This window comes from Eumetopias jubatus, unplaced genomic scaffold (assembly GCF_037043125.1).
Source record: "Eumetopias jubatus isolate StellerSeaLion01/CBP00866 unplaced genomic scaffold, mEumJub1_p1.0 scaffold_2, whole genome shotgun sequence".
NCBI classification, from domain to species: domain Eukaryota; kingdom Metazoa; phylum Chordata; class Mammalia; order Carnivora; family Otariidae; genus Eumetopias; species Eumetopias jubatus.
In genome coordinates, this window is record NW_028274808.1 from 169,774,373 (window position 1) to 169,788,635 (window position 14,263).

Consider the following 14,263-nt stretch of genomic DNA (forward strand, 5'->3'; position numbering starts at 1 on the left):
TACAACTACCAAGATGAGAACAGAGTAGTATCTCAGAAGTCAAGAGAAGAAAAAAATTCTAGGTCGGGGTGGGGGAAAAAAAGGCTCAGTAAATCCTAATGGCTTAGAATAGGGGTTGAGGCAAACTTTCTCACAGGACCAGATAATAATTATTTCAAGCTTTCAGACCATACCGTTTTTGTTGCAACTACTCAACCCTGCCACTTGTGGCTGGAAGGTAAACAAATGGATGTGGCTGTATTCCAATAAAACATTATTTACAAAAATAGTAAGTCTAGCTATAATTTGCTGACCTCTGCCTTGGAGATCAGATCAGAAGTGAAAAATATTTATTCCATTTGGCAATTTTAAGATCCTTCGTAACTTTTACCATGCCATTTCAGCCACAGCCGGAGCTGGTTAAAATTATCATCAGGTGGGGGAGAACATGGAGCAAATGTTTTACAACCTGAACCTCAGAACTGTGATCCTCCAAGGAGAGTGCTACTTGAAGAAAAGAAAAAAAGTCGAATGGCTTCTCAGGCATTTTGTTTTCTGTGCACATAAAAGCCATAGCTGCAGTAGAGTGGCCCGTGTTTTGAGCACTCAGATTTCAGTTCTTTTTTAAAAGATTTTATTTATTTATTTGACAGAGAGAGACACAGCGAGAGAGGGAACACAAGCAGGGGGAGTGGGAGAGGGAGAAGCAGGCTTCCTGCCGAGCAGGGAGCCCGATGTGGGGCTCGATCCCAGCACCCTGGGATCATGACCTGAGCCAAAGGCAGACGCTTAACGACTGAGCCACCCAGGCGCCCCAGATTTCAGTTCTCTTAAAAGTGAAAAAGGGATCGACTGACCGTTCATTGTTGTTCCGTAACTAGTGTAAAATATGTATATGTTTATCTTTATTTTTATAACATGCAAATACATTTAAATTTATAGTTACAAAAAATTATCACCAGGAAGGAATTATCACTAAATGGAGGGATAGATAGATACACACACGATTAAGCAGGTATAGTAAAATCTCAATCACAGAATCCCTATGTAGGTAGGAATATGGGTGTTCACTATATAAATCTTTTGACACTGTGTGTTTGAAAATTTCCGTTAGTTTTTTTTAAAAACCATCTATCATATATCCAATTAAATTAGTATATTAAAAATCAATAAAGTTTTTACTATGACAGCTGACAAAATAATCTTACCACAAGAAAGAAAACCACTTCCAAATTTAGTTTCAATAGAACCACGCACATGTGTTAATACTGCAAACCATTACAGTAGTAGAGACTCATAGGTAAACATAAGGACGTCTTTCAAAAGCAGCCATCTTACCTGATTTGCTACTACTGCATCCTGTGGATCATCTGGTTCTGCAGCTGCCAATAGGGCTTGCAATGACAATAATACCGTGCGGAGAGTCATTGCTGCTGCCCTAAAAATCAAAACAGGAAAATATCGCAGTTAAGAACATGCTGCATGACAAAAGCAAAGTGGATGTTTTCTGAATAAAATATAAAAACTACTGGAGCTAAAAAAAAAAAATCTAGATTTTATCTTAATCATGTAATTTATAGAAATTTATATATCTATCATATTTTTTTTCAGACAAGTCAAACCATCCTGAACTGGACTTGCTTTTCTTATTGTTGTATCCTTCTGGTCAGCTTTACTCATTGACTTTTTATCCATTTCTCTACACATAAAGTGATAAACTAGTATATACAACTTTCTTTCAGTGCCATCCCAAAAACATGTAAAATACCATCAAGCAAATATTTCTTACTTTCAAGAAAGTGTGAAATCATTCCATAACATTCTGACTAGAGCAAGTTATTTGCTTAAAATATATCACTTAATCCATGCATCTATATAAAGCAAGTATTTATCTGAAAGCTTCATGACACTGGAGTTGACAATGATTTCTTGGATAGGACACAGAAAGTGCAGGCAACAACAGAAAAAATAGAGAAATTGGTCTAACTATATCAAAGTTAACTGTGTAGAGAAAAATCTCCCATGCAAAGGATAAAAATTAACAGAGTGAAAGGCAGTCCAGAGAATGGGAGAAAATATTTGCAAATTATGGATCTGATAAAGGGTTAATGTCTGGAATATATAAAGAACTCCTATAACTCAACAATAAAAACCCAATTAAAAAATAAGAAAGGACTTGAACAGACATTTCTCCAGAAGATATACAAATATCTGATAAGCACATGAAAAGATGCTTAATATCAATCATTAGGGAAACAAATCAAACAATGAGATACTACCTCACATCCATTAGGATGGCTACTATCAAAACAAAAAATAACAGTTGTTGGTGAAGATGCAGAGTCATTGGAACCCTTATGCACAGTTGGTGGGAATGCAAAATGAACAATTACAGAAAACAGTATAGCAATTCTTCAAAAAACTTAAACACAGAATTACCATATGATCCAACAATTCCACTTGTAGGGAGGTACATATCCAAAATAAGTGAAATCAAGGACTCAGATATTTGTACACCCATGTTTATACAAGGATTATTCACAATAGCCAGAAGGTAGAAGTAACTCACTTCCATCAACCCATGAATGAATAAAATATGGTATATACATACATTGGAATATTATTCAGCCTTACAAAGGAAGATAAATCAGACACATGCTACAACATGGATGAGTCCTGATGACATTATGTTAAGTGAAGCCAGGAATAAAAAGATAAATACTATGATTCATGAGGTACCTAGAAAAGCCAAATTCATAGAGACAGAAAGTAGAATGGTGGTTGTCACTGGTTGGAGGGTGAGAAAAACAGGAAGTTATTGTTTAATAGGTATGGTTTCAGTTTTGAAAGATGAAAAGGTGGGAGGGGACAGGGTAGAAGGATGAAGAGGGCACAGAGGACTTTTAGGGGAGTGAAAATACTCTGTATACCACAATGATGGATACATGTCATCATACACTTGTTCAAATGTATAGAATGGACAACACCAAGAGTGAACCATAATATAAACTAAGGACTCTGGGTGACTGAGATAGGTCAATGCAGGTTCCTCAGCTTTAACAAATGTACCATTCTGACAGAGGATGCTGATTATAGGGGAGGCTATGTATATGTAGGGACAGGGAGTATATGGGAAATTTTGGTACCTTCCTCTCAATTTTGCTATGAATCTAGAACTGCTCTAAAAAAATAAAGTCCTGGAGACTGGTAGCATAACAATGTGAATATACTTAGTAATACTCATCTATACACTTACTTGAAACAGTGAAGATATCCACGTTATATGTCAATTAAAAAAACCAAGATGATAAATTTTATGTCATATATTTTACAATATAAAAAACTTATTATTTTTAAAAGATTTGTCATAGAGAGAGAGAGCAGGGAGAGCAACAGGGAGAGCAGCAGGCAGAGGGCAAAGCAGGCTCCCTGCTGAGCAAGGAACCCAATGCGGGACTCAATCCCAGGACCCTGGGATCATGACCTGAGCCGAAGGCAGACGCTTAACCGACTGAACCACCCAGGAGTCCTTAAAAAAACTTTATTTTTTATTTTTTTAAGATTTATTTTTTTTAGGGCACCTGAGGGATCCTGTTCTCCCTCTCCCACTCCCCCTGCTTGTATTCCCTCTTTTTTTTTTTTTTTTAAGATTTTATTTATTTATCTGACAGAGAGAAACACAGTGAGTGAGGGAACACAAGCAGGGGGAGAGTGAGAAGCAGGCCTCCCGCCGAGCAGGGAGCCTGATGCAGGGCTCGATCCCAGGACCCTGGGATCACGACCCGAGCCGAAGGCAGACGCCCAACGACGGAGCCACCCAGGCACCCCTAAAAAACTTTTTTTAAAGTCAGGAGTTCTTCCCTTAAAGATTTGTAAGTTTTTATTATAAATACTTTCTACTTCTTTTATTTACAGTTTTATTTTATTTCATTTGTTTTACTTACAGTCTTTATTGGGAGGACACAAACTATTATAGACCTCAGATTTACAACTTCAAAAATCAGAAACTAAGGACCTAAAGATGAACATTTTGCAAGGGACAGGTTGCTCTCAATATGAAAGGAAAAATCTTAGATTTGATTCATAATAATCTCAATGAGAAAAAGTTATGTTTTCTGCATGCTTCAAATTTTTCATAATGAAATGTTGGGGGAGGTATTTAAAAAAAAAAAAGAATTAGTTGGCTAAAAAGAAATCTAAATGACACCTGGAATTAATATTGCATGTCAACTATACCTCAATTAAAAAAAACATAAAACTCATTTAGTTGGTTAAGTGTCTGACTCTTGATTTTGGCTCAGGTCATGATCTCAGGGTTGTGAGATCCATCCCCATGTTGGGCTCCGCGCTGGGCATGGAGTCTGCATAAAATTCTCTCTCTCCCTCTGCAGCCCCCCTTAAAAAAAAAACAAACAAAAGTAAGAGTGGGTGCAGGTAAAAATGAATGAATGAATGAATGAATGAATGAATGAATGAATTTTTTTAAAATGCTAGAGGAAAAAAAAATCCCTAAATGCAAAGTTTTAAGCTGGACAAAAAATTAATGGTAAACAGTGACACTGTTTTAATAATCAGATGTAGTAAAATTATTATTAAAACATAACCTAGAATCATGGAACACTACATCAAAAACTAATGATGTAATGTATGGTGATTAACATAACAATAAAAAATTATTTTAAAAAATAAGTAAGCTAAAAAAATAAAGAAATAAAACATAACCTAGTTTTCTGGCTCTAAATACTATAGCAATTACAACATCTTTGATAGTGTAAAGAAATGTGTACATTTTGGGGGGTGCCTGGGTGGCTCAGTTGGTTAAGCATCTGCCTTCGGCTCAGGTCATGATCCCAGGGTCCTGGGATTGAGCCCCATGTCAAACTCCCTGCTCAGCGGAGAGCCTGCCTCTCCCTTTCTCCCCCACACCCGCTCATGCTCTCTCAAATAAATAAAATCTTAGAAAAAAAAATTTTTTAAACATGTATGCTGACTGATCTACATTAATTTTTAAATCTAAATTTAGTAATGTGAAAAAGTATACAAGTAAAAATATAATCTTTCATTCCATTTATTGTTCTTTTTACATAGTACTGACTAAATTCATAATGCACTGAGATTTTTTAGGATTCAGTGTAAAAAACAAACCCTAACAGGCAAATAGGAATATGAAATTTCAAAATGTCAGCTAATTTTAATAGTTAATGGATGATGTACCTTATAAATCTATCCTCAGTAAATTAATTTTGCCCAGATCTCAATATTTAACACAGTTAAGATGGCTAAATAAATATTCATGCATACAGACTCAGAAGGGTCTCCAAAACATACAATAGCTATGTGAATCGTCAATACTGTTGACTAACTTTCTGTTAAGGGTCTTCAGAAGACGATCAATATAATTGATGTTTATTCAAAACACTGACTGCTACTTAAAGAGTATGGCAGCTTTTCTGTTATAATTTTTTATTAAAATATAATAAGCAGAGTTAAATGCTATACATGTGGATGAATTTTTGTATATGTATATACCCACGTAACCAACACATAGATCAAAATTTAGAGTATTTCCAGCACTCAAAAAAAACTTCACTCTTGCAACTCCCTTTCACAACCCTCACATACCCCCACCACTGTCCTAATTTCTATCACCATAAATTAGTTTAGGCTTCTTTATTTGAGAGAGAGAGAGAGAGAGAACAGAGAGAGAGAGCATGAGGAGAGGGGCAGAAGGAGAAGCAGACTCCCCGCTGAGCAGGGAGCCCAATGCGGAACTCCATCCCAGGACCCTGAGATCATGACCTGAGCTGAAGGCAGATGCTTAACTGACTGCGCCCCAGTTTTGGCTCATTTTGAATTTTGTAAGAACAGAATCATACAGTATGTGCTTCTTTGTGTCTGCTTTGGTCACTCAACATGTCTGTGAGAATTATCCATGCTGTTTGTGTCAATATGTTTTTTTTTTTTTAAGATTTTATTTATTTATTTGACAGAGAGAGACAGTGAGAACAGGAACACAAGCAGGGGGAGTGGGAGAGGGAGAAGCAGGCTTCCCGCTGAGCAGGGAGCCCGATGTGGGACTTGATCCCAGGACCCTGGGATCATGACCTGAGCCAAAGGTAGACGCTTAATGACTGAACCACCCAGGCGCCCAATATGCTTTTTTTTTTTTTAAACTACTATGTAGTGTTTCACTGTACAATTATTCCATCATATATCCATTTTCTTGTTAATAGACATTTGGGTTACTGAATAAATGTGCTATGAGTATTTTTGTACAAGTCTTTTGGGGGACATATGCATTCATTTCTCTTGGATATAGACCTAGAGGTGGAACTGCTAGGCCCTATCAAAGGTGTACGTTTAGCTCTGGTAGATACTGCTGGTTGAGTAGTTGAACCACATTCCTACCATCAATGCATGACAACTATTTATAAGTATGTAGCAGTATCTAATTGTAATTTTAATTTGCATCTCCCTAATAACTAATGATGCTGAGCACTGCTTATCAACCACATAGGTATTCTCTTAATGCCTATTCATGTCTTTTAAAAGGGCAGTATCACTGAGTGCAATTTTTATGTGTAGTCATTTTCTTCTATTTCCCCAGGTAAATAGACACCTATAGTCATAATAGGTGTCAGTGGAAAAACATCAGAAAATAGTTTCCACATAGAATACACTGGAGTGTGGAGTTAATAAACCATACTAACATACAGTTGTTAAATATTAAAGGTAAACCGCCGTATGTATTAACAAAAGACCAAGAGTTTTCTAGCACACCTATCCCAAATTATTCAATGTTTATTCAACTTATTTTTCTGAAGATTACTATCCTCTAGTTTTCTTTACCAAATTCCAGCTCTGAAGCCTAAGTAAACATGAATATCCACTGACTGTCAATTATACCTCAATAAATTGGGGGGGGGGGGGCTTAGGATATCCATGCATACCTAATCTCACCTATTTTTATCTGACGTGTCTTTGACATTTTAAAATATTTCAATTACATAGATATGAAATGAGGCTAAATTCAGCTATTTCACATCTGCCTAAGGAAATGGGAACAGTTGACAACTGTTTCAGTACAAAAGTGCCAAGTTCTCTCTCTACATATATACCATAATTTTTCAACTGTCTATAGGGAGATAATCAGAAGTAGCAGTACTGCTGGCTTAACTCTGAACAAAAAGGGGAGTCAGTGGAAAATTTTAGTCTGGAGCTGTATTTGTTTTTAAAAAGGGATGGATGTGGGGAGGAGGGGAGCAGGGAGGAGAGTATCATTCTCTGAGAATTGCTGAGTAGGACAAAGTCAGAAGCAGGGAGACAGGCTACAGTAATCATCCAGGGAAGAGGTAATGCGATTTGGGCCAGGTAGTAGTAAATGAAAACTGCTGATAAGATTTTGGAAGTTTCACTAATAAGATTTGCAAACAGGGTACAGGGTACCAGAGAAACAAGAACCAAGGATCATGATGAGGTTTTGGCCAGAGCAACTGCAACAATGTAGTTGCCAACAGCTTAGATGGGGTGATGCAGGTTTGGGGTTAGGGGAGTATCAGTTCAGTTTTCAACATGTTTTAAATGTCTACTACATACATATTGAAGTACAGATGTTAAGCAGGCAGCAGCATATGAGTGTGGAGTCCAAGAAAGATAAACTTATGAGTTGCTGGTATTTAAAAAGTGAAGTTCTAAAATCAGATGAGCATACCAGGAAAGTGAGTATAGATGAAAAGTAGCAGAGATAAAGACTTAGCCCCGAGGTACTCTCATGTGCAAAGCTGCTAGAAACAAGGAGGAACTAGTTAAGAAATCTGGGAATGGGCACAGAAAAGGGGAGAATAAAAGAACTAATGTCCCAGAAACCAAGTGAAAGAAGTACAACGTCTGCAAATATTCATTAGTATCACTGAATGATCGAACTATTATAAGGGGCCTCTGAAATAAATTTATGGATAAAAACACTGAGGCCCACAAATTGTGAAAAGTCACAAATTAAAAGAATGACAGAATAAAATTAGTTCTATTTCACACTATTCCGTGTTTAAGGGTATGGAATACAGATCAAGAAACTAGACCCCAAGAGATGATCTGAGGGAGGAGGCTTTACTCAGATGTGCTATTAGAATGGAAAAGCAAAACCAAACCAACAATTCTTGTCTGTTTATCCAATTACTAAATAAACCAAATCACCCAAACACTAAATGTTGTCATTTTGTTTCACCTTGTTCATGTTCAAGTTCCATCCTTTCCCTTTCTTAAATCAAACACATAGCTTATTACTGTTTTCACCCACTCTGATAACTTTTTTATATACTTCTTGTCTTAGTTTTTTTCCATTCATATTATTAGAATATACCAGGCTCTATTCTAAGAAAATTACATAAAACAATTCATTTAATCCTTTTAACAGCCCTATGAAGTATTAACCCCATCTTGTGAGATGAGGACACTAAGGCACAAAGGCTAGGTAATTTCCTCAAGACCACAGTTTAGTAAATGGCAGTTAGGATTTGAACTTAATGGCTCCAGGGTAAGAATTCTTAAAACACTCTGCTGCTAAAATCAAATCAGACAAAACATGTTAAAGCACTGTAAAGTGCTATGCAAATGAAGACATCACTTTACAAAGGTACTCCTTTCTTACAACTCTGAGAACCTTAACTAAGCTCACTTAACACAACTTTTAACATTTTTCTTGCCTATACCCCAACCACATCAGAGCTGATTACTTCAATACTTAAATTTTTTTAGTCTTTCACAAATATCTTCCAGAGACAGCAAAGAACCAAATTTACCAAAATAAATTAAATCAAGACTTTTCAAAATGTAATAAGTCACTAATTTTTTTTTAAGATTATATTTATTTCTTTGAGAGACAGCAAAAGCGATCACAGAGGCAGAGAAGTGGACTTGCCGCTCAGTGGAGAGCCCGATGTGGGGCTCGATCCCAGGACCCTGAGATCTTGACCTGAGCCGAAGGCGGACGCTCAACCGACTGAGCCACCCAGGTGCCCCATAAGTCACTATTTAAATAATGATTGTGATCTCAATTCTAACACACTTTTTAATAAAGACTTATTTATTTTACAGAGGTGTAGGAGGGATAAAGGGAGAGGGAGAGAGAATCTCAAGCAGACCCCACACTTAGCGCAGAGCCAACGTGGGGCTCAATTGAGCTCATGACCTGAGCTGAAACCAAGAGTCAGATGCTTAACCAACTGCAACACCCAGACACCCCAACACATTTTTGATCATGCACTTAAGAGACTTCATAAGATTTTAAAATTACAGCCCAAATAAGAGAAAGTATAATATATGCTTATGTTTTGAGGCAATTACATGCATAACACTCTAAATATAGCCTTGGAATTGACAGAGAAGAAAGTGAATTCAAAATCTCTTACCATTGATCTTTCAGGATATCCAAACAAATAGCCCCTGTGACGGAACTAATATTAGGATGCCATATTTTAGTGATAAACCGGACCTAGAATATAAAGCACACTTGAGTTTTTAAATAACAGAAATAAAACACATGTAGTTCAAATATAATGACAAGAAAATGAAATCCTCAGATTAAAAAAATAAAGTCCATACTTACATTACTATCATTTTGCCTAGCTGAAGGGAAGGGTGTAGAAGACAAAGCATTCAGCAAGCTGAATGTTGTCAGTGACATACATTCTTTTTAAAACTTTTAATAAATGCTCCGCCCCTAAAGAAACCCAACAATTACCAGGTGTTTACAATTTACCTAGCATAATAGTCCATGCTATGAGAACTATAACACAGACTAAAATCTAGTTAGGTAAAGTAACATAAAATTAATATAGACAGTAAATGGCAATTTATTTAGTGTCAAGTAGGATGTAGCATAGCACTGAAGGACAAAGTAAGCAAAATCAGTACATGGAAGCATTTTAGTAGTAAGTGGCGGTAAGACGGCTCCTAAATTTTCTGTAGAAACTGTTCTCTCAGATTTTAAAAAAATAATTCAACAAATATTTGAAAGACACTGGCACTAAGGAGACACAGAGGCTTAGAGTTTAAAAAATTTATCCCAAATCAAATAACTAGTTAGCAAGAGAACCGTATGCAAACTTACACAATCTCATTTCAGATTCTGAGTCTCTAATCACCTCATTATTTGTCTTAGCATGGATAAGAAACCAACAAAATGAAAATGATCTAACAGACCACCAAGAAATGAAATCCAGTTCATCAGCTCTTACTTTGAGCTTCTGAAGGACCAAGTATTATTATTATTTGGAGAGGGACCTATTATTATTATTATATCTGACACATGTAATAGTCATGAGTCAAAACTCCTTTACACTTAATAGATTAATTATTATAAGTCAAGAATTGTTTTTTTTTGTTTTTTTTTTTTAAGTAGGCTCCACCATGCCCAGAGTGGAGCCCAAGTGGGGCCTGAACTCACGACCCTGAGATTAAGACCTGAGCTGATATCAAGAGTCAGATGCTTAACCACCTGAGCCACCCAGGTGCCCCAAGCAAAGCAATGTTTTAAGTACTCTACAAAAATTAACTCGTCAATATGTGCTCTAAATCTAATCCATTTATGGAAAGAAGCTAAGCAGATAGCTTCCACTTCTCTCCTTGTGACTGGATTTGTCTATACTACCTGTTATTACTTCCTCACCTAATTACTCACTAACTTATATGCTAAAAAAGAACTTCAAGTTACCAATGACTTCAAAACACCAAACTGATGGAATCTTTCCATGCCTTGATCCTTTTTAATTCTTGCCTGCAAAGGTATCTACTTCTCTCAATCCACAGAATCACCAAATTGTTAAATAAGATGTCTCATCATCCTACACTTGGGTTACTAAACAGTCTACTGACTTTAATACCTTCAGTTTGGTTTCTTTCAATCCATTCTCCACATTGAAACCAAGAGTACCCTTTAAAACAACTGATTCACCACCCTACTTAAGGCCCTTTAATGACTTCTCATTCCCTTAAACTGACCCCCTAGCCTATCTCTCAAGTCATCTTAAAAGAAATTTTTTCCCCCTTTGGGCCTTTAATACCTGTTTCCTGTCGCAATAACACATGTTGATGCCCTCTTCTCCTGGCTAATTCCTACTTAATCCTTTCAATTTCCACATCACTTCTTCCTGATCTGTTCTCACAGCACCCTATATTTTCCTATGTCATCATATTGATCACACTTCTATAATCTCTTTCATGTCTGGCCTTCCCTAAAAGGCTCAGTTATCTCTCCTGCTTACCAGAGCCTCCCAAGTACCCAAAGTGTCTCAGACTGAATGAATATGCAATTAACATTATGACAAACCTGTTATTAGAGCTAATCAGCATCCCTCTCAAATATAGAGCAGGTCAAAGAAGACAGGCATACAGGGCTTATGTTCAACAAACATTTCTTCCTAATAGATATAACCACGATATTCATATCTTAACTTCTACCATTGAATTTAAAATATAAAAAAATACAAAATAACCGTATGCCATAATTTCAGTAACTCAAGGACATTACAGCATTTTGTGACTTTAAAACAAAAATTGGGGGGTGCCTGGGTGGCTCAGTTGTTAGGCGTCTGCCTTCGGCTCAGGTCATAATCCCAGGGTCCTGGGATCGAGCCCCGCATCGGACTCCCTGCTCCGCGGGGAGTCTGCTTCTCCCTCTCCCACTCCCCCTGCTTGTGTTCCCTCTCTCGCCGTGTCTCTCTGTCAAATAAATCAATAAAATCTTAACAAAAATTGGTTCAATCTTTTCAACACTGGAAAAAGAATTTTATTTCATTTTTTAAAAAAGATTTTATTTTTAAGTTATCTCTACACACAATATGGGGCTCAAACTCACAACCCGGAGATCAAGAGTCACATTCTCCACTGACTTAGCCAGCCAGGTGCCCCAAGAATTTTAAATTACTACTTAAGTCATCAGAAGGTTTATGATTAGGCAAGTGATCTAAGGTGTCTTTCTTTTCAAAGAGAAGTCTTCAATACATGATCTCTATAGACTCTATATGAAAACAAATATGCATATATGCAGGATCAAAGAACTATTTGTTACTTTGTACTAATCTGTATTTTTAGGAATAGATACCTTTGAATTTGCAAATGATGTAGTAAAAAAATTTTCAAGAGGACATTCCATCACCCACTAGTATGGATGTAAGTATTTATTTAGTAGTTTTTTCTGTGGTCTATCATTCTTTATCTCCTATTCCTTTTGTTATTATCTATCAAGTACCTCATTTCTTAGATTTTTCATGTCTTTTTCCTTCTTGAGCCTTAATATCACTAGTGGTATCCACATGTGGTCCAGAATTGTGTCCCATTATTCTATACCCAATTAATATCTACTGTATTTGTCACTTTTTCTCATAGTGCTAACACCTCTGTTGTTTATCAACAAAAATGTAGAATCAAAACAACTTGGAAGGGATGAAGCGTAAGAGTAAAAAACAATACAAGGACACTTATTATGACCTATGTTAGTCATTTGACACTGATTACAAAACAGGTATGAAATGGTTTATACTATTAAAAGACTTAACTAATCACAATTCAAGCCTCCTTATTTTCACCAATGAAACTAATACCAGCACTATCTGGGTAAATTCAGAATACTCATTACCTTTGAGGAACACTCAAAAAAATTATATAGAAATATAAAAAATATAAATATAAAAAATATTTATAAAATATAAATTTATTAAAATATTAAAAATTTAAAGAATATTAAACATTTTATACAGAAATATTAATCTTAACACCATGTACACAGTGCTACCAGACCAAAATGTAGGAGACTATTCTTATTATCTACATTGGCACACCATCATCACTAATCTATTTTTTTTTCATCACTAATCTTATCTCCTCCTGGAGGACAGTATTCTATTCATTCACTCTTCAGTTCAAACATTTCAGTAACTACTTCATGGTAAATGTAAGCTCACATTTCCACTGAATTTCCAGTTTCAAACTTGGAACTCAAGGACGTTATGTTATTAAACCAGCTTTAACTAAATCATTGTACCAAAAAAATGCTATTTTAAATATGTATGTGCAGATGGGCAGACCCATTAAAAGTTATTAATAATGGTACTTATAGTCAATTTCACATATAAAACTACATTTATAATGTCAAGGAAAAACAGGAAAATTCACAACCTAATCTCTAATACATAACTGGACAAATCATTGAGCTAGAGTTTTCCTAATTTAATGAATTTTTTCATTAATAGTATATTATAATTCACTTCAGAAATAACACTGTATGCACTGAATTAAACTCCTACAAGATATATCTTCTCTATTTAGAAGCAAATCTGTTCTTCAGGTTAATAAATTATTGCAGAATAATAAATAGGAAATACTCTGTGACCACTGGTTATCAAACATGTAAGTTTCAACCTCGTGCAATTTTAGCTGCACAACAGAGAGAAAATATAACCAGCTACACGTTATCTCATGAGGCTTAAAATTAAATCTGAGCCTATATATTAAACATATGTAAACAAAATCCAGCAAGAAATTTACAAATACTCTCCATTTTTTCCATTATATTTACCAATCAGTATAAATTCAATGTAGTACATATCTAGAACACATTTATAATGTTCATTCACATTTACTGCAAAAGCTTAATGCCATAAATGGGATGAGTACCATATTTAAAAGAATACTAAATTACAACTAAGATTAACTGGTTGAAGCCAGAGGGAGACACATTAGAATGATTAAAGGAAGACTTTTCTAAATCTTGAAGCTATCTCAATATGGAATGTCTGGAATTAGGATAGTAGTGGCCTGAAGAACAATAGGAGATCTGTTCTCCTGTTATGAGTCTATTTTTCCCACTGTGCTAAGAAAAGGAGAGTGAGAGAGGGACTAATAAAACACTGATTTCAATGATTAAATAAAATGATATATTAATGCCCGAAACAGAGCCCGGGCTATGCAATCACTTTGGAGCTATATAAGACTATAGAGGGAAATAATTAAACAATTTCACTGAGATTATAATTCACCCATTTAAAGTATACAACTCCACGATGGTTTTCAGTACATACACAGAGCAACCATGTAACCATCAGCAGTCACTCCCCATTCCTTCACACACCCGTCTTAAGCAACCACTGACCTATTTTTTGTCTCTATGGATTTGCTTCTTCCAATGTTTCATATAAATGAAATCATACAATGTGTGGCCTTTTGTGTCTGGCTTCTTTCATGTAGCATGATGTTTTCAAAGTTCACCTATCTTATACCATATTATCAG

General features: G+C 35.8%; 1 protein-coding gene across 1 annotated transcript in view; it reads right to left on the bottom strand.

Moving 5' to 3' along the window:
* UBE2K (ubiquitin conjugating enzyme E2 K) overlaps window positions 1-14,263 on the bottom strand; it is a 69,799-nt gene that overhangs the window by 3,505 nt on the left and 52,031 nt on the right. The window contains exons 4-5 of the mRNA XM_028088057.2: window positions 9,387-9,469; window positions 1,318-1,417 (exon numbers count right to left, since the gene is read on the bottom strand). Of these exons, the coding sequence (XP_027943858.1) occupies window positions 1,318-1,417; window positions 9,387-9,469 (183 nt within the window). The remainder of the gene's footprint in view (window positions 1-1,317; window positions 1,418-9,386; window positions 9,470-14,263) is intronic.